General features: G+C 45.2%; 1 protein-coding gene across 1 annotated transcript in view; it reads right to left on the reverse strand.

Moving 5' to 3' along the window:
* The window catches only part of RUVBL1 (RuvB like AAA ATPase 1), a 138,200-nt gene that overhangs the window by 47,635 nt on the left and 68,659 nt on the right, over window positions 1–21,906 (reverse strand). The window contains exon 6 of the mRNA XM_086939288.1: window positions 387–536. Within this exon, the coding sequence (XP_086795414.1) occupies window positions 387–536 (150 nt within the window). The remainder of the gene's footprint in view (window positions 1–386; window positions 537–21,906) is intronic.

The raw sequence follows: 21,906 nt of genomic DNA on the forward strand, positions 1-21,906 counted from the left end.
ATGCCTAAGCCTGAATACAAAGTCATAACACCTGTAAACGAGTTTTGTCCACACTAAGAGAAACTTTAATATACATAATAGTTTTTTATAAGTTACACCGTTTGTATATTTTTAGGGCCTCAAGATTGGCAGAAAATATAAAAAAGGTAAGTTACGTTTTTTGCGTTTTATTACATATTTCTATTAGGTTACCTTTTTTACACCTGTACAATATTTAAAACTTATTTGTAGGTGTGGCCCCTCCAGTGCTGTAATATCAGCAGTTGCCATAGGTCAGGCCATGTGCAAGATACAGCTCTAGATGCAGTTTAGTTACACTCTAGGTTGACAGCCCCCCTCAACGCCTCTTGCCAAAACTCCGCATCACGAAATCTCAGATGGAATACCTGCGGTCTCGCGTTGGCCACGTCCAAGTCGTGCAGAGTGACATCCTGGATGATTTCTTTCTTCTTGTGCACATCACCCTTGGGCAGTGGGACATACTCCTCGGCTTCAAGGTCGAACTCTGTGGCGTAGGTATCGCACCTGCCTTGCCTCTGCGGGGAAGAGGGGGGTGGTTAGTGGTAGGCAGGGCACAGGTGCGCTGGGAATCTCATAGCCAAGCCTCTGAGTGACAAGTCGCTGACAAAGAGCAAGGGCTGGGTTCACAATTTTGGCCCAGTCAAGCTTTTGTCGACAGCTTCAAATGAGTCCCGCCCCCTCCTTGCCTGCCAATAGACTGGGTCTGTCAGCAAAAAGCAAGCCTCAAAGACGGGCTATTCTTTTCATAGGCATGGCTAACCTTTACGTTTTCTCTCTTGCAGTCAGTTCAGACAAAAATATCAAAACAGACGAAACTCCTGCCTGATAGGGCCACCTGGAAGAGGCGTCAGACGATGTGGGCCAATGATGCTCTTCTGCAGGCAAATTGAGACTATTCAGAATGCAGATAACTAGACCGAGGTCTCCTCCCTCTGGCATGCAGCCAGAGAACATGTATCAAAGTTTACCACATGCAGGCCGCCTGCTCCAGCAGCTGGGTCCTACTTTGCGCTTTTGTGTGTGATGGCTGCCAGTCCTCTTCTGCCCCAGTCGCCCAATAAGAAAGGTGCATCTAAAGCAGCATCAGTTCTGGAGCAATCACTAAAGCAGTGGAAAAGCAATTATGCAGCAATAGTTTAGCCAAACCCAACATAGCTCACACATGATCTACAATGGTGCTCCACTTACTCATACACATACAGTTGCACCTTTTAAATAATAATAATAATAAAGACATTTATAGAGCGCCTGGTTACGTCATCCCGGCGTGTCCCCGCGCTGTGGAGAAAAAACTAGCCCGGCGGGCAAGAAGAGCCAAGTCCCCGCTAATCGTAGCCACTAGTTGGCAAACAGGTAAGTTTTGAGCAGACTCCTAAACCTAAAATGAAACTTGAAGCGTATTATACAATAGTTCACCATTATTCTTGCACCAAATCGTATGAAAATACACAACTTTTCACCTTTGAGTACTACACAGACCAGTCGCTAGGCAATGAAAAATTAAATTGATGAGGTGAGTCGATTCCTCCGTTACAACCTAGAGTTAATTAGGACACATTTCCCTAATCAAACCCAAGCTGTCCAGCCATCTTTACACGAAACATAACAAGTCAAATGGTAAAGATGTTTGCTTTAAGCGACCACCGAACTCTGCTGGACTACTTAAAAAGGATGTATAACACTCCGGCAAGAACAGTGGTGAAGGTTAACATTAAGCTTCACAACTCCATAGTCTAGAAATTTTCAACTGCATTCTTGGCACTGTACGGATGAAGCTGCTCACAAGAGCTCACAGTACACTTGATCTTAATCTTTCACTAAAGTCCAAAGCTGCTACAAGTCAAGAAAACCTTATCAAACCCAGCAGTCTCCAGCAACCATCACCCCTGTAATAGCCAATTAGGATGACCAATGGGCAATTAAGAGGGGCGGTATTCGAAGCCTGGCAAAAATAACTCCAATGTGGGAGAATTACCATGACCGATAAGTAACTTTTCTCACATAGTATTTATGTTTTACAGATTCACATGTTTGAACCAGAATTTCAAGAAGGGCAATATATCCAACATATTAACAGTGTGAGGTGAGTAACAGCTCTTTAGGCCTCCTTCAAGAAAAAGGTGACAGTACTTTATCTGCCACTGCCGCTTTGAGACAGTACTCCTGCGTAGATGTGTGCCTATTCCTCCAAATTACTATTTGCATAAATCCATCAATGAACCCCCAGGTATCGGGCCATTAATGCTGCAACACCTCCTGCACAATATGCTGTAGAATTATTTTCAAGGGATCTGCCCGCCTGAGCATGACTAAATATTATAGCTGCTGCAACCCAAAGATATCCCTGGTTTACCTTCATGTGGATTAACAATAGAAATTAAAAGCTCACAAACATTTGGTTCTGCCTAGCTAGAACTTAGACAACACTTAAAGTCAAAAGAATGCAAAGCTGTAGTTGCTACAGTGGATGGATTTGGAAAGAATGGGTTTAGTTTAATGGGTTTAGATAAAGGACTGAAGGAACGCTGGGTATAAACTAAACAAGCACTGGCGTTGCCAATAGGTCTCGCAGTAGGAAAGTTGGAGCTATTGGTTTTGTAAATGACATTTTATATTTGTTTTGTGATTTACAATGCCAATACTTTTAACTTTAGCATATGTGACACTTTTAGTATTTGTAATGTCACATGTTTTATATTGACGTGACTTAGATGTATTGTTATTACAATTAACAATGGCTTTTAATTTTTTTTAAATAATTAATACTTAAATAAAAGTGATTGTAATTTTTAATGGCAATAGCTTAAACTTTTGTAAATAACTTTTGTGAAGATTATGTTCAGTGGCGAATATCCAAGAACAGAAGTGAAATATTAACATTTTTTGTGACATTTGTAATAAAGCTTGAAACATTGAGAGAACATATTTGAACCAGTGATGCTGTGGTGGTGCTGAGTGATGCTGTGTTTGCGCTGAGTGATGAGGGCTGTGTGCACTGAGTGAGGCCTGTGTGCAGTGCGAGTGAGGCCTGTGTGCAGTGCGAGTGAGGCCTGTGTGCAGTGCGAGTGAGGCCTGGGTGCAGGGCGAGTGAGGCCTGGGTGCAGGGCGAGTGAGTCCTGTGTGCACTGAGTGAGAGCTGTGTGCACTGAGTGAGAGCTGTGTGCACTGAGTGAGAGCTGTGTGCACTGAGTGAGAGCTGTGTGCACTGAGTGAGAGCTGTGTGCACTGAGTGAGAGCTGTGTGCACTGAGTGAGAGTTGTGTGCACTGAGTGAGAGCTGTGTGCACTGAGTGAGTGCTGTGTGCACTGAGTGAGTGCTGTGTGCACTGAGTGAGAGCTGTGTGCACTGAGTGAGAGCTGTGTGCACTGAGTGAGTGCTGTGTGCACTGAGTGAGTGCTGTGTGCACTGAGTGAGAGCTGTGTGCACTGAGTGAGTGCTGTGTGCACTGAGTGAGAGCTGTGTGCACTGAGTGAGAGCTGTGTGCACTGAGTGAGAGCTGTGTGCACTGAGTGAGAGCTGTGTGCACTGAGTGAGAGCTGTGTGCACTGAGTGAGAGCTGTGTGCACTGAGTGAGAGCTGTGTGCACTGAGTGAGAGCTGTGTGCACTGAGTGAGAGCTGTGTGCACTGAGTGAGAGCTGTGTGCACTGAGTGAGAGCTGTGTGCACTGAGTGAGAGCTGTGTGCACTAAGTGAGTGCTGTGTGCACTGTGAGTTAGGGCAGTATGCACTGAGTGCGGACTGTATGCAGTGTGATTGAAGGCTGTGTGCACTGAGTGAGGCCTGTGTGCAGTGTGAGTGAGGCCTGTGTGCAGTGTAAGTGATCCCTGTGTGCAGTGCGAGTGAGAGCTGGCACCTGTTACCACCATAGGTTTCCGAGTGGCTCGGTTTGAAATGGTGTCACTTAACCGAGCAACAATACCTTCTGCCATTTACAGAGCCTAGACACTGTAAAAGTGCAGTATGAAGCACTAGATATAATTTGCATGAAAGGCTCTATATAAAAGAGCGCGTCTTCCGCAGAGTTGGCGCTATCTTGCCCCGCTCCGTTTTAGCGCTCGATAATGACACAGGCTTTGCTTACAGCCCCCTTGGCAGACCCTGCACATGAAAAGAAGACCTCTGCCTGTGATCCCGCTGCAGTTGCACTTTTATGGAGAGTGTGACGCTGTCCCAGGCGCCAGGCAGAGGGCTGTAAAAGTGATTGAATCCTATAATCATGAGTCAGCCTAGTAAACGACAAACGCATGTATTGTGATCAGTAGAGCTTTCAGGTCTGCCGTGTCGGCTGCCCCCAGCCCGACTTAATATCTCCCTGAGGACCGGTGCCGCTGGTACTGGCAATCAGCAGAGTGCAGATACATGCGAAAGAGAAAGACAAGCATTGAGAGCCTGGCGGGGGGGCGAGGGAGCCAGCGAGTGGGAGGGAGGGCCTGTCCTTTTGGAATGTGTAGGTGATAAGATCGGAGTTGAAGGGATACGATAACGATGAAAGGGGAAAAGAGGGAAGTGGGAGGGGATAGAGAGAGAGTTAGCCGGTGGGGTTCCTACTATTTGCTTATGAACTGTTTGCCTCTTTGTGACCGCAACTAGTGATGCGAGATGTCTTACTTGCTTACGCTGATAATACATTGAGTACAGCATTTAAAAGGGTGCAGTATGTTGTTTTAAAACATGACATCTCTCACATGAGCGTCCAATTGCTGGAGGAGCGCAGGACATCCGGGGCCTTTCACACACTCACCAAACACAGGGGAAAGGGTTAACGACCTCCACACGCCGCCGCTGGAGTTGAGAGGCAGGCAGCTGGATAGTGCTTGGGCCCCCGAGAGCCTTAACATATATTTCTAAAAGTGTGCAACGTGCCCTGTAGCGTGTGTGACAGTTTTCCAAAGATTTGGCGTTTTAGTCAACAGACGCTGGTTCAATTCTGCAGCATGTAGTTTTATTTTCCCATTCGCAATAGCGGCCTGGAAATCCGGGAATGCAAGTTGCTATAGGCTAAAAAAAGCCAGGCGTCACTGATGACCTTGCTGCCTCTGGGCCACATATTGGTACTGTGGAACGAGGACAGATGCATGCTGGGAAGAATGTGCGGCAAATGTGGAATGTGGGCGGGTGAATGAGGAGAGAATGGGCCCCAAATATCCCTGACCATGACAAACACATCTTCTCTGCATGCAGAGCACACACACCTTCACTCAGCCACAAACCACATCCCAGCTGGACGCAGCAAACACTTCTAACCATGCCTCCGGCTTTGTTTTTGTTGCCGAATTTGATTATACCAGAGAAAAACTTTAAAAATATAGATTTTCCCAGACAGATACGTGACCCTGCCTAGTGAGAAAGTATAAATGTGTTATGTGACAAACACATGTGACTGATTACGAGACAGGACAATGATTTTTGACTGCTAGTCGTTGCAACGGATAATCATTTGTCAACATATGCAGAGTTTTCATAACAGTGGGGAGTGAACCAAAAAAAACGATTTTCTCGTGAAATAAACCAAATGGTGGCGAACAACGCAAAGGATGCAGGGAAATGGCCATAGTGGCGCAGAGGGCATCTTCAGCATTTCTACAATCTAGAAGTGCATTGTTATAAGAAGTAAGCCATATATACAACGCGAGCCCTTAACTATACATTAAAGACCACGGTTACAGACGCATTGTATCGCCTTGGAAGCTAACATATCTCAGGAAGGGGCACATGTACTCGCTCCTGGGTACTTTGTGAGGCGTTTATCTCGAGGAAAGACAAACCGACTGTACCTGGGTCGGACAGTGCGCCGAGGTTCAGCCCCGAAGTACTGTCGTCACCTGAGTCCAAACCCAGAGCGAGAGGCTCTGGAAATATGTCTCCGTGCAGGAGGCTATGGCGAAGCTTGGGGTAAGCAAGTCCCAGAGAAGTGAGTGTTGGGCAGTATACGGGGTGCTCCAGCGCTTAGAAGGGGACTTGCGATAGCGTAGGAGGCTAGACGGACACCAGGAGCATCCGGCTAAACGGAGCACTGCCATCTTCAGGCAAGGCTGTGTTTGCGGGGAGAGAGAGGGGAGGTGCTGGTGTGGGAAGGGGGAGGTGCTGGTGTGGGAGGAGTGCTGCTAGGGCAAGGCTGTGTTTGCGGGGAGAGAGAGGGGAGGTACTGGAGTGGGAGGGGGGAGGTGCTGTGTGGGAGGAGTGCTGCTAGGGCAAGGCTGTGTTTGCGGGGAGAGAGAGGGGAGGTGCTGGTGTGGGAGAGGGGAGGTGCTGGTGTGGGAGGGGGGATGTGCTGGTGTGGGAGGAGTGCTGCTACGGCAAGGCTGTGTTTGCGGGGAGAGAGAGGGGAGGTGCTGGTGTGGGAGGGGGGAGTTGCTGGTGTGGGAGGAGTGCTGCTAGGGGCGGAGAAGCCCTGGCCGTGAATGCGCGTGCATGTTTGCTCACGTGATTCACGTGAACTGCAAGAAAACCGCGGGGCTGAAAGCCCTTGGTTTGAAGAGGATTTTGCCGACTTGAATTCTCCCCATTTCCCATTCCTGCGGAATGGTAAAGGCGAGACCTAAAAAAGATATGTGAAGAAGTTTACTAATGTTTGTGAAATTCTAGGAAGGGCTCTATTAATGCATAATCCTTTATTTCACCAGCCCACCAAGTTGAAGCTAGAAGTAAGTCAATCTTCCATGACAGAAATTTGATTCCTGCTTTGTGAATCAGTTCAAAAGGAGCTCACACTAGTTGCAAAGAAGCTGTGTGTTTAGCTGCCTTTGAACTGGGGGTTTTCATACAGGAGGGAAAGATTTGAAAAGTCCTTTCATACACTCCTTTACCAGTATGTTAGCACACAACGGCTTATTGAGTTTTCTTCTGAAACGAGAAATAACGGAATCATGAACTTTATTTAGGATACATGAAGGACCCGGATGTGCCGGGTTTAGCACGTTGGGAAGAATCTGATGAGGCCCTACAGGCATCAGGTTTAGATCTTTTTTTTCTTTCCTCATTCGTCTCAAACCTTCAGCTTCAAACCAACAGAAGATGAGAAGTCTGCCACTGATACTCAAACAAGAGAAGTAGGCTGTGCGAAGATAGTTTCCGCCCTTCGTCCCTCGCCTACCAGTAGCAAAAACCGACTTCCCTCCAGTTGCTGCCCTCTCGTTATTAAGGAGAGGGTGGTTGCATTCTCTTCAGGGTTTAAGACTGAAGCCGGTGATTAGACAGGCTGAAGCCTAAAATGTTACAGCTCTCTCCAGCACAGTCTAAGAGTTCCACTTAGGCTTAATCATAGGACAAAAAAAACCACTCAGACTGAAGTCCAATTTAGCAAGCTGTTCCAAATGGCGCGCTTCTTAGAGTTCTTCAGGCGGGCTAGATCTATTTTAGAGGTTTTATATAGCGAGGATAGTCACTCTGATTGTGTTTGGGGTGTTGTCTCGACCCATCTCTTACATATTTCCCGTCTGGCCACCAGCATTGCAAAAAATAGAAAATCTCTATCAGGGCCAGAGAAGTCACTAGATACGCCAAAAATGATAGGTTTAAGGGAAATTTGTATTGTACGTCCCAAAACAGCAGTTAAACAGTCTCCAACTTCTCTCCAGAATTTCAAAAGAGACGGGCAAGCCCAAAACATATGCACATCCGCGACACTTTCCAAATTACATTTTTTACACCTTGCAGGTGGGCCTTTAGAAATTTTGGAAAGCCTTGACAGGGAAAAATAAGCTCTGTGTGTCGTGAAATAATGATTCCTCCCCAGTATGTCTCTGGGATGGCTTCCCCCCATAACTCCTCAGCTAGCTTAAACTTGCCGTCAATAGCCTCTTCAATAGACCAATAAAAAAAGGAGATCTCTTTCTTCCCTACAAGCTTGTTAACCAGATGTTCAAGAGGATTCCCCAGGCCTAACGAGCTCTTTAAATCCTGAGACCAACTTAATAACTGTAAGTATTTAAACGTTGATATGCCCCCTTGCAACTTATCATTTAACGTGGCCCACGGTAAGAGAGATCCATCCCCCCATCTCAATAGCCCGCTGTTTTGAAAGAACTGCCAGCTGATCTTTTAGACAACTGGGAGTTCCTGGGCTATCCCACATAAGAGCCAGCCTTGAGTAAAATGCAAGACCTGTTAGTTTTTTGATCCTAGCCCATATTTGACCTGCGCCACTTAGGACTTTCAGTCTGACTTTTTTTAAAACATTTCTGTCCCCATACTTAAACAGAAAGCCTTCTTGTGACCACCCCAGTTGTTCCAACATGGCTAAAAACATTCTTCATCTCCCTGAAGAGTCAGGAGATTTTAGCAGCATTCTGGAGTGTGTTAGCTGGAAGGCCCAAGCATAGTATTGGATATCAGGCCACCTTTCTCTCTTCTAAGTCTTAGCTTCCTCCATGATATTCTAACAGCTTTGGAAGCCCAAACAAAAGAATTAATGGATTGCTGGAATTTATCCAACAATACTTTGTCGAAATTCCAAGGGATGGTGTTAAATAGAAAAGTTACCTTTGGCAAAATTGTCCTTTTTATAAGATTTTCTCTAGCCAGGATAGAGAATGGGAGGTGAACCCAAGATTTCATAAGTTCTTGACACTCCTTCAAAATATTAGCAAGATTGACTTTTGCTATTTTATCTATTTCTGGGACAATTTTAATCCCCAAGTAACTCAACTCTTTTTTGGTTTAGTATCGGCATTCCGATATGTTCCATGACATAAGCTCGGTTTTATCCGCATTAACATCATAGCCAAAAACCCGGCCAAAATCTCTTGCAGCTCAATCACCCGAGGATAAGAGGATTCCAGGTCCGACGAAAGAATAAGAATGTCGTCCGCAAACAGGGCTACCTTCCTCTCCCATGAGTCGCTCTTAAAAGGTGTAATAGTTGACTCTTACCTAAGACACTGGCCAAACGGCTCTATATATAGATCGAAGAGGAGAGGGGAGGGGAGAGGAGAGGAGAGGAGAGGAGAGGAGAGGAGAGGAGAGGAGAGGAGAGGAGAGGGGACAGCCCTGTCTGGTTCCCCTTTTGATTTTGAATGGTCTAGTTGTTCTGCCGTTTACCACCAGCCTAGCTGAGGGCTTGCTGTATTTAAGGCGGATGGTACGGCCCCAGGTTCAGCTTCTCCAAAACCGCTATAAGGCGTTTCCAATCCATCCTATCAAATGCTTTAGTTGCATCCAATGTCAACGACGTCAATGGAAGAGAAAAAGAAGACGAAAAATCTATAGCACCAATAAAATCATGAGTCAGATCAAAAAGATTCCTACCCTTTACAAAGCCCTTTAGATCAGTATGCAAAAGCTCGCCAGCCATGCCCCCTAATCTGTCCGCCAATATCTTGGAGAAAACCTTATAGTCTAAATTCAACAAAGATATTAGTCTATACGACCCGCATTTTGTAGGGGGCTTACCTGCTTTTAAAATTAGGGTAATATTTTTGCTTCCCCCCATGTGGTAGGTGGTTGAGCTCCCTCTACCAAAATTTTGTTAAACATCTCCACCATGAAAGGAATAATATTTTCATCCAATTTCTTATAATATTCCGCAGGGAGACTGTCTGGCCCTGCAGCTTTACCCTTTTTACAATCTAAAAGAGCCTTCCTGACGGGTTATTTCTGCCTCCAGGTTTTCCCGAAGAGTTGTAGTAAGAAAAGTTAGCTGGATCGTATTTAACCAATCTTGTATAGATAGACTGTCAGTATCACTGTTATCCTTATACAATTCCTCAAAATAATCATGGAACATTTCTCCCATCTCCTCCTCCCTACTTATTAATGATTTAGTATGTACGTCCTCTATTTCTTTGATGTGATTCCTGACTATCCGTTTTGGCCTTCCAAGCGAGAAGCCTGCCGGACCCCTCACCATATTCAAAGTGGCCAAGCTTGCTCGACTCCCACCTATTAAAAATTCTTGTTTGAATTATATTTTCCAAAAAGGCTTTTAACGAATCTAATTCTACTCCTAGCGCCTCTCTTAATTCTTGCTCTTCATCGGTTAAACAGGTAATTCTATCCTCCAACACCTTCATTTGGCGTTCCACAGATGCAATTTCCTGCCTGTACTGTCTGCTCTTATAAACAGTTTTATTCATAATCAGCCCCCTTATAAAAGATTTCAGGGCGTCCCATATGATCATGATGTCTGCTGATCCCATATTAATTTCCAAAAAGGCTTTTACCTCCTGGATCAAATGACCAGTTACAGTATCGTCTAAAAGGAGTGAGCGGTCAAAAGTCCACACCCTCTGTTGTTCACAACCTACTAAATCGAGGTCAATCCAAACCGCTGCATGGTCCGACAAGTGGGGGGTCAAAGATCCAATATTCTTTGCATTACCCCTTAGATCGTTACTAATCAGTATGTAATCTATTCGTGACTTATGTTTGTATTTTTTGTTATAGAAAGATACGCCCAACTGTGTGCCAGATCGCTCTCTCCATATATCACAAATAGCATGTTGTTTCATCATCGCTTTTAAGAAACCCTTAGATTTAGAAGAAACTGTAGCACTACTTTTTGACGATTTATCGAATTTTGGACTCAAAACTATATTGAAATCCCCTGCCAAGATGGTTAAATCAGGGAATTCCAAGAGATTGAAAAAACACTTTTTTTAAGTTGAAGGATCATCCTGATTAGGGCCATAATAACCTACAATTGTAATAGGGACATTCTCTACAGAAATCTTAGTTATCACCCATCTGCCACTTGAATCTGTTTTTACTACTTGTAGTGTAGCATTTGATTGTTTTTTTACTAAAATAGCTACACCCCTTACATTGGCAGTCTGACATGAACAGGCACAATGTTCCACCCACCGGAGCTTCCCACAAAGATCGTTCATTTCTTTTCTCAACAGGTGGGTTTCTTGTAGAATAATTACTTGTGCGGGTAAGTCTCTTAAATACTGTAGGATTTTGTCCCTCCTACTTTTAACTCGTAGGCCATTCACATTCCAGGACAGACAATGCAATGTTTTCATGGCGGATAGAGACACAGGGATTTCAATTTATCCCAGCCTACAGTACACCGGTACCAAACCAAAAACACTAAAACTTGAACTTCAGCTAAAGTAAGAGGTGAAAGTTTTATTTTTTATTTTTTCCCCACTGCTCCCACACCCGTGCCCTCACCCCCCCTGCCCAAACTCCCTCCCACCCCTTCCTGAAGAACCCTACCCCTATTTACCAGGACTCGTCCAGATTCTGCCTGCTAGCACGCCCTAACTGCTCCAAAAATTATTATAACTACTTTAAGGCTGTCCCGATCTTCCACCACCACCAACTACATGCCCAATTATATAGTAAGGAAGGCCTAATCTATTTGATAAAGTATGTGTACAAAGGACTGGGATGGCTGATTAAATTTTTAGGTTCTCCAGGAGCTCATCAACTTCCTGCACTGTTTTGGCAAAATACATTTTATTGTTAAACATGATCTTTAATTGCGTGGGAAATTTTTATTGGACTGTTGCTCCTAGCTTCCTAAAATCGTCCATTCTTTTCCCCAACTCCAATTGTCTATCCAAAGTGGTGCGCGAGAGGTCTGATCTAATTTCAAAGGAAAAAGAAGAATCTCTAGGTTTTAGAGATTTCAGTTTAAGGGCTGATGTTAAAATCTTCTCTTTGAGGGAGAAAGTCAAAAAATTGATCAAGATCTTCCTGGGTTTTGGCCGATTTGGATGTTTCCTAAAAGGATCCCGATGAACTCTCTGGATATCACTCCTTAACTCCTCTTCCGAAGCTTCAATTTGTATTGTGTCTTTAATGAGGGAGACAAAAGATTTAAGGTCCTTACCCTCTTTCCCAAGTTATTGCGCCTGGAATTATTTTCCAACAATTCCACCCTTTCTCGAAGAGCGGCTTCCTCTTTTTTAAGCAAGGAGATATCTGTTCTAACTTCTCCTGAAACCATCTTTAAGGAGTTCAACCACATTTTTCAAGGCCACCGTTTTTGAACTTATACTGTCCAGTTTTTTCTCCAGTGATTCGCAAAATAATCGAATTTCCTCCCGATTTGATTCTGAATCTGCGAACCCTTTTTTAATATCCGTGGCCATGGTAAAGAAGAGAGATTCCAGCGATCCTCCCAAGGGACCTGAGACTCCTGAGGCTACCATAGGCCCCGATATACCACTACTGACCTCTGATGTTATCTCTGCCCCTGTGTCAGGCTCTACCCTAACCTTTGCTGACTCCTCCATGTTACCAGCTAATGGCACATTGCCTCTAGTGCTGGCCAAAATTACAGCATCTTTCACTGAATTAACCAGTTTAACTTGTGGCTCAATTGACTGCGTAACTGGCTCAGAGGGGTCCGAGAGAGAGCCTGAAGGGAAGCCTGAGCTGAGCGAAAGATCTACTGCTGGGACCAACTCGGAAGCTGAAGAAGGGGATGGTAGCAAAGGCAGGGAAAGACTTAACTCCATATCTAAAGGCACAGACATTTTTGTTAGCATTAATGGATCAGACTCCTCTCTCAGCACCCTCAGCGACTTCCTCGGTTTCCCCACCTCCAGCACTTGTGGCAGCACTTTGAAATAGGATCTTAGTGAGGGGGTTATTCTGATTTTAGCATCTGTTGGACCACCCTTTTTCTCAATTTTTCTGATGCACGTCCCTTTATATTCCCGGTATGGAGAACTATGTCCCCTATTTCCTCAGCACCTAAAGTTGGATGAGTTTGGTCCGTATGTGCCTTCTCCTGAGTTTTAGGCTCTTGCACACTAGGCTCTTTCCCTGCCCCTCTCTTCCTGCCCTTTTTTGCCACTTTGCCTCTTAGTGTCGTAGAGGCCCCACAGACTCTCCCAGCCTCTCTGCTTTTAACGCCCTGTAAATTCACAATAGGCTGGGTAGGCAGAGAAGACACAGAAGACTGCGCTGAAAGTAGGAGATTAACTGCGCCTGGGTCCCCTCTCCGACTGGAGTTGCGCAGAGAATAAGGGGGAGCGGACTTACCACACTTACGGGCCCCCCGAAGTCCCAGTACCTCAGAACCCGGTTCTCCTTCCTGTGCTGTACCAATGGAGCTCCTTCTTTTTTGTTCTGCGTGTTCAAACTATGTCGCCTCTCCCTCCGTCGCCATCCCCGTCATTCCCTGCAGCGCGAATACACCAGACACTCCGGCTATCACCGTTAACGCTGCGCTGCCGGTACTGTCTCTGCCACCAGCCTTCCCGGAAGCACTCTGAGTCAGTCCCCCACGGAGGAGGCAGCGCGCTGCGAACCTCCGACCCACCTCAGCTCTGACGCGGCCCGAAGCAACGCGGGAGATCTAAGGGCAGGCCAACACACATTTCAGGTAAGAAATGATCTTTTTCAAATGCAGCGCTATCAATATTCAGCCATTCCATATAATTATTTCATGCTTAGCTCAGTTCAGTCTACATGCAGTATAGGAGCAGTCGGGCTGCTTGACGCAGGCATGCAACCGCTCAACTCACGGCCGTCATGTTCTCCCTCACCCCCAGGTTTAGATCTTGTTGTTCGCACCACACACAAAACCTCATCAACGACTAAGAGACATTGTGCGTAGTGGAAAAGGGTCTTACTTGTGCCAAGTTCACTGTACAGTTGTCAAAATTACAAATGGTGGAATGCAATATATTCAGGATGTGTGTGACTTCCATCAGAGCTGGAATTAGCTAGGTTTGGACTGTAGGATCTGGTGAGCAGGTGCAGCAATTAGGTTCACAGTATCTGCGGGCTTCCGAGAGCAGTAAGTTTTGTGAACCAAAATAGTCTTGCTTACTCATTTGTAGGTCACGCCTAGGCAGCGCTTGCATTGTCTCTTCGAGACATGCAGTATTAAGGTATGGACTTGAAGCTCCACCCATTTTTCGCCAATCTTTTTAACTGGCTCCTGTCGCTGTCCTTTGTAAATGGTGGCTTTTCATAGGTCAATAGGCTTAGTAGTCCCTCCTAAATTTTTTCTTGGAACCTCCCATGAGAACACCCCCTGTTACATGTGTTGTTACTCAGTACTTTGCAAATACAGCCTCTGAGCATTATTTTGTTACAGGTCTTTCTCCTGCCTGCTACTGCAGGCAGGGCACGCTCTTCCGCAACACCTTTCTTTCTTTCATGTAACTAGCATGGCACACCTCCACTGATATAATGGCGGACGCGCCTTTCTTTTGTTATTTGCGGCGCAGTATGTGGGTGCATTTTTTTCTTCTTCTATTTGTTAACTATTGGTATAGTGGCAGCACCTGTGCTTTAGCATTTAACATCTTAAGCTAAAGCGTGGGTGCCGCGATTGTAACAAAAGTAAAGAAATAGAAAGAAACAAAAGCACTTGACCGCCATTTTTATTTCTATTTGTTTACTTCTGTTACAATCGCGGCCCCGTGCTTTAGCATTAAACATTTTAAGTTAAAGCGCGGGGATGCGATTGCTTAAAAAAAAAAAATTCAGCACCCGTGCTTTAGCCTGAGATGTGTAAAGCTAAAGAGCGAGTGCTGTGATCCATTTGCAATGCAATAACTCTTGCATTGCTGAAAGTTTGAGCTATTGACGTTGCATTAATATTAGAATCGCCAACAGCTTAACCATTCAGTAATGCAAGACCTATTGCATTGCAAATGCTTGTTCTCCGTGCTTTCGGGAGCATGGGAAGATGAGGAAATGCATAGGTAAAGTTCCCTGACCATGCTATTGATCCCAGTAGCATTCACTTGCAGGTGTAGTGCTAACATTTCCCACTGGTCACAAAGAGAATGATTTTTGGGTTGCCAATGCTTAAAACACCTTATTGAGTGGATTATGATTGAATTCTCACTTATGAAAACCCTCCATTGACTGACTGACTGAGCATGTGCCACCCATCGTCTTCTCCCGGCAAATGTTCTACAGTTAATGGGCTTCAGTGCTGAACTGCCCAATTCAATAGAGCTAAAGCATCTCCTAAAAGGGTTCTTGATTCTGTACTTCCTGGTTTGTTAAATAAAACAGTGTGGTTGTTATTGTCAGTGCGCCCCAAGAATGATGAAGCTCTTCTCCTGGGAAAGAAACATTCCAGAAGACGACACACTGCTCAAAGCTCTATTGATGACGTTCCTCCTGATGCCATTTCCTACTGATAGGTACCTTTGGGAGTGCACCCCAAGCCATCCAGAGAGGCAACTGTTGTCATAGTGACATTTGTGGGCTCCAAAGAAACTTGGCATTTGCAGTATTGTGATTTATCATCTGCCATATTAACCCAGCTCTTATTCTTGGGGTTACCTTAATCCTGTGGGCCAAAGTGAATGGTTCATTTGAATACATGTTGCTCAGATCCTCCTGACAATATCATGTCTATGCGACAGAATGGTATTGTGAAAATGCAAAAGGAAACCAAGACTAAAAAGTATTTGAACTGACACAATATCTTGTTTGGTTAGTATCAGATTAGCCAATTTGTGCAGTTGCTGTAATCTCTCTTTGGAAGGAAAGTACTTTCCCTACTACGTTGTCTAGGATAGCCCAAAGAAAATGAATTCCAGTGCAAGGCTTGAGTGTTGATTGCCAAATGCAGATTGTGAGGCCTAGATATCTAAATAGATTTAGACATGCCTGTCTGGACGAACCTTTTATCAACCAGTCATCCAGATAAGTAAACATCTAGCAACTTTATTTCCCCAAGTGTGCTGCGATTGGTGGTATGCATTTTGTTAATATTCTTGTGGGCGACTTTAGTCCCAAAGGTAATAACTTTAACTGGTAGAGGTAACCGGCTACCCCAAAGAGTAGACCTCTTTTGGTTTTTAGGATGGATCGGAATATGGAAAAAGGCCTCTTGCAGGTCCAAGTTGGTCATAACATCGGATTATCTTAATATCTTAAAAATGAAACAAGGAAAGAATCCTTAATTTGATGGGAATTGGGAACCCTCTTTATTGTCCCGTTTCTTTACAGCTGCCCCAGATAGTTAGGTTGACCTCGTTCTTGACCTACTAAACTGGCTGCTGTATCCTCAGGTGTCTTGTATTTGTTCTCCAGCCTAGGGACCACTGCTGCCAATGTGGCTAGGTTTTGCATGTTCTTAAGTCCTTCCTTCCTAATAGGATCAATTTATACGGATAGGATTGCATTGACGTTTTAGGGGTGTACTTGAAATTATAGGGATAGCAATCTACATCTTCTACAGGATTTGGGAAGTCCATGCGTTCCTAAGCATTCAGAAAATGAACAATCACTATCATCCAGAGGGGAATTAGCAGATGCCAGTAGAGGCAAATCAGATTGTGGGGCTAATTAACCATCTCTAGTTAGGGCTTCTTGGCAGAGATAAATCTCTTGGCAAGTCACCCTCCGTGGTCATCAACAGATCTGTACCACACCTGGGCTGGCAATAAAGGTGCTGTAGTCTTTTGCAGTGTCTGTGCTGGAGATCTATCTGGAAAAAGTGGTCTCAATGGCTGTGGCATAAGTGACATTGGAGGTGGTACCTTTTAAGGCGTTTGTTGACCTGATTTTCTGGAAATCTAATAATCAGCCACCATCATTCTCAAATCAGGCACAAAGGCAAATGGGATCTATCCCACTGAGGGTCATGGTGTTGATTTGCTTTGTAATATGTTTCAGACATCTTGTCAACACCACTGGTGGTGTGTGAGCCCTCTTAGAAAGGTTTGTAGGATCTAAAATGAGGTGGTTCTTCCAGTATTTTTTTGCTGGTCTTGTGTTAGATTCATCCATTTCTTGACATTTGACCCTAAATTGTGCTGGGATGTATGCTCTGCAAATGGGCCCTTTCGTCCTCTGGCCCCCCCGCCCCCTCAGTGTCCAAGAAGCTTGAAGATGGATGTTTAGGTATTTGACTTGGTGTAGTATGGTGTGATAGTATTGTGGACAACACTCCTGTTACAGAAATAAATATTATTGGTATTGTAAACGGTACCACTATTGACAGCGGAATTTTGGTGGATAATGCCATAGACGGAAACGCTGTTGATGATGGAGTTGCAGATGGTAACCCCATCAATGGTTGCCAGGGACTTGCTTGTATACTGAAGTATCTCCACTGGTGACCCATTGTCAGTTTTTTCCCCCACTATCAGTCTCGTTGACGTCAGTGTTGTTGATGGTAGTTTAGTAGATGAAGGCGTAAATGCAGTTCTCTCAGTTGCAACAGTGGTGGTTGACAAGGTCTTTTTAATCAAAAGTGTTGGTGACCGTGGACTAGAATATTGCGTTATCACCGGCCTCAACATCAACGAAGGAACAGAGAAAATATGAGATTCTGAGCCTTAGGAGACCGATACCTGGATTGAGAACCAGACCTTTTTGGCGAAGCTCGTGCCAGCTGCTGTTGTGGTTTCTGACTGCATGTGTTTCCACAGGAGAATGACTTTGTTGATGAGATTATTTTTAGATGCCTCCTTAGAGGCAAATGTCTCTTTATCTTCTGAAACAATTACAAATACATTTTTTCCTTAAGCCTTATATGGGCATTTTTAGTTACTTTTGTAGAGAAGTCATACTTTTCATATGAAACAGTGGTACTCCTAGATTTCTGAAGGCACAGCAGAAGTCATGTTTCCCTGTTTTCGAGTTTTAATGTAAAATTTCTTGCAGTCTTTATATGATCCATCATAGGAAAGCCACTTTGACCCACATATGCCACAAGGCCCAAAAAGCCTCTCTTCCTTAGAGTCTGACATTTAAAAAATAAGCCTGAAGCAAATTTACACAAGAGAAGAGGTCAAACCCCCAACCCAAGACTTTGAAAGTGAAGATGCTCCTCCTGGACATTAAAAAGAAACCTGCAAAATCCAGCATCAAGAGACTGAAGTTGGAGGAGTAAGGGGGGAGGGGAGAATGTCCCTTTTAACTTGTTGAAATTAAAGTGACATTTTAGGCTAGCAGGTCTAGGGAAATAAATGTGCCATCATTAATAATTTATGGGGGTATAGGGCACCAGAACATTTAAGAGAAACTGTGTGTGCCTAAGTATATCCACTGTTGCCTGAACTGTTCTTGTGGATAAGAAATTCTTATTTTATAATGGAAATGAAAGCCAATTTACACATTTCAGTAGATCCAGACAATGGTCAGATGACACCAAAAACATCCACATGAGCACCGAATAATTATGATAACATACACTAAGAAATGTGCACTCTTTCCTCACAACATACAGCAGTGTCTCGAACCAGGGTATCAGTCAACGTACAAGTACATGTGGCACAGTTAATTGCATTGGATTAAATCCGAAGGAGGAGAAAACCAGGGAGACATTTTTCTTATGAAGGTGATTTGTATTTCAATCACAAAACATGTTGGACATACTGATATTCATATGTACAGGCACATGAGGCGATAGCACTGCGTTACATTAAATGACATGTAACCATAAAGATACTGTGCACGAGTGCTTGTGAGGTTTGAGTGACGGCGCAAGTGACACATGATGTGGTATATACAGCAATTGCGGTGGACGCCACAAGGCAGCGAAAATCTTGGCACTTCCAAACAAACAAATGCCCTATCCAAATCAGTATAACTTTCTAACATTTACTGTCTTGGGTATTCTATATGTAAAGAAATTGTTTTAACTCCACATGCTTTGTTGCGCCCACTGCAATCGCTGTATATACTGTAGGAGAGTAGGGTCAAAAATCCTATGGTCACCCCCGATTTTTGCTTCACTGGTTTACGACTTTCCCTGGCTGTGGGCCTGCTAATCAGACCCACAGCCTAGTTGTTCTCTCTCTAAATTAACAACCATGTACCTTAGGTGCATTTACCAATTGGTACTGGGCCACCTTATCAGCCCCTGTACGGAGTACCTTAGGTATCCAGGGCATAGGTGTACCCAGGGCCTACCAGGGGCTGAAGCATGCATTATGCCACCCCTGGCAGGCCATCTAAACAGACACAACTGGCTGCACAACAGCTGGGGCAAGGTGATGTAATCACCCTTTGCTTTAGATATAGTTCCCTATATCTCATCCTAAAATGGACACATATATTCCTATCAGTCACTCCTATGGAAGGCCTTATCAATCCTGAAGGCAGAGTGCTTGGAATTATGTGAGATGGTGCTCTGGCATGAGCTAAGCCCGTTTGCAGCTTGCGGAACCAAGTCCTAATAGCTGTTCCATGATAACGCTATACCATATACTCTTAAGTGCATTATAATCCTCGCGGTTAAATGCTAAATTTGGTATAACATTATCAAAACATGTCGAGTAAGGTGTCATACGAATTGGAATACTACCCCCTCGCCAATTCTGGCGATGGGGGTAGCATTCCACCCTTCTAGAGGGACACGACATGTATGTAACTGTGAACCCCAAAAGTTAACTCGAGCCTCAGCATCACAAAATGGATGCTGCCACCACAGACACAAGTCTGACCTCCTGCTGCTGGGAGTCCTTCCAGCGAGGGAGGCTTGGACAAAGGGTTTCCTGCCTTGGGAGGTGCTAGCACCACCCCAGACAGGATTTTGTGTATTAGGTAGGACAGGGCTCAAAGGAATGAGACATGCCTGGGGCACACAAGGTGTCCCTGTGCATACACCGGTCTAAACCAGTTCCTGGGGCACTGTAGCCCCAGAGCTGTCGCAAGACCGGACAAAGGAAAGGGGATGTAACCACCCCCCTTCCTGGTCCCACCCAGGGGAGGGACCTAGTCGTAGTTCAGCCCCCCTTTCGCTGGATAAAGGTAGGAACTGTTCCCATTCCAAATTAGATTACCCTGATCAACTCTACAAGAAGAAACTCTGGACTTCGACGTTCTGCTCCACAGAAGACTGAAGAAATCTCCCTTGTGGGCAAGGAGTGTCCACCCTGTACAAGCAGGCACCATCAGCGTACAGCGGCTTCCCTTTGTCGTCTTCCTGCAAGGATTCAGACTTCAGAGCCCGACGAGACCCGAATTCCCAGACCTCTCCGACCTCTACCCACATCTGCAGCACAGCTGAGACCCATGGGTGCGACGAGACACGTGGAACCGGCCATCTTGAAAGAAGCAGCACTTCGCTCCAGCACGACTTCAGAGGCATCCTCGTCCAAGTGCTTTGGGGACTGAGAAGCCCCGACCCCGAGCAGCCCCTGCATCGAAGACCAGCCCTCCAGCATCCACGAGATCTGCGTGGGGCCCTTCTGCCTGGTTGCTGCTCGACGCGTTGTCTGGTCACTTGCCGGCTGGCTAGTGGCCTCCAAGACGACGAACTCCGACAACTTCACTGCTTGTCTGGTTGCTCCAGACTGGCCCTTGCTCCCTTCCAAAAGAGGAGCACCCCGGACCCTCCTGGTCCACTCCAGACGCCGTTTCCACTCACCGTGTGGGTTGCCTTTGCCAAGGCCTGTTGAACCCGAATCCGGAGACGACACCGCCGACAGCGAGAGCCTGCGAGGGCAGCTCGTGCCTCCATCCTGGTCGAAGACACCACCTGGTCCACGTGGCTGCGGAGACAAGCGTCCACCTTCACCTGATCGCGACGACGACATCTGGTTCCACTCCTGGTTCCACTCCAGTCACTGGCTAGTGACTTTGAACATTGTCCCCTCTGCTTTCAGGTTCTTCTCTTCACTGATCCACCCTTGGATCACACCGGACATCTTCCTCCTGACCGCCTGCAGCATCTTTTTCTCCAGGCTCCATAGACTTCAACGCCGGAACCTGACACGACTTGGCACCTATGCACCAGCAGCCTGTGGGTGAGGTAACACGAGCATTTCGGTGCTCAAGGGTAGCTTGACTCTCCTAGTGTCCAGTTCCACAGTCGTTTTTGTCCTATCTAGTCAGGGACGTCCGTACTCACCTTTTCTTAAAACTGTACTGTCCATAGAAGTTTGTACGCATCTCGCGTGTGAGTTCACACTCTGCACACGCGTTCCGTGGGCCTCCTAGTACCTACCTCCAGTTAGTATAGCGTGGTCCCAGCGATCCTACAACCTCTGGACAGCTCCATTCCTTTGATTGACTTTCACATTCCACTTACTTAGTATATGGTTTGTCGTGCCCCTAGGGCACCATTGTAAATCGTGCAACTTAAACGTATTTTTCCTAAGAGTTTGTCATGTGCTTAGCCCTCTGACCTCATAAAGAGTTCAGAGGTGTATGTTAGTTAATAAATACTTGTTTATTTTCATAACAACCTGTGTGGTGTCCTTTCACTTGGTATTCAAGGGGTTATATGTGGTAAAACAGCTGGCTTCACATGCCAAAAGAGTTTAGCCTAAAGACTGCTTTGTCCACTCTACCATTAGGATAGCTGGTCTATAAGGTTGACTTACAACCAATCACCATAAGGGTTGTTTGGACTGATACAAGGTGATCACTAGAACTAGTGAGCATCATATATCAGGCCAACTTCTCACATATACCACATCACGGGTCACTTGCGCCGTCACTCAAACCTCACGAGCACTTGTTCACAGTATCTTTATGGTTACATGTCATTTAATGTAACGCAGTTCTATCGCCTCATGTGCCTGTACATATGAATATCAATATGTCCAACATGTTCTGTGATTGAAATACAAATCACCTTCATAAGAAAAATGTTGCCCTGGTTCTCGCCGCCTTCTTATTTAATCCAATGCAGTTAACTGTGCCACATGTACTTGTAGGTTGAATGAAACCCTGGTTCGAGACACTGTTGTATGTTACTAGTTATTGCCCCAGTCTCCCTGTGGTTTATTGGCTACCTCCTGTAGTCTGATACTGCCCTCGTTTTTCACAAGGCAGCAATTTTTTATGCAAATTCCCAAAATATACAGAGGCAGTGCACAATGTATTAGGTGGAACATGTGCCTGCATATACAATTATTTCAAATATACTAATTAGTTGCGATGTGCAGCACTGACCTATTCACAAAAAATAATCTTAAAAACGTTCCAGTTGCTGAGCATTTGATAAAAAAAGAAGCATCACTTAACATTTCTATGGTCTTCCCGACAGTTACGCAA

Source organism: Lissotriton vulgaris, chromosome 9, assembly GCF_964263255.1.
Source record: "Lissotriton vulgaris chromosome 9, aLisVul1.2, whole genome shotgun sequence".
Taxonomy (NCBI): domain Eukaryota; kingdom Metazoa; phylum Chordata; class Amphibia; order Caudata; family Salamandridae; genus Lissotriton; species Lissotriton vulgaris.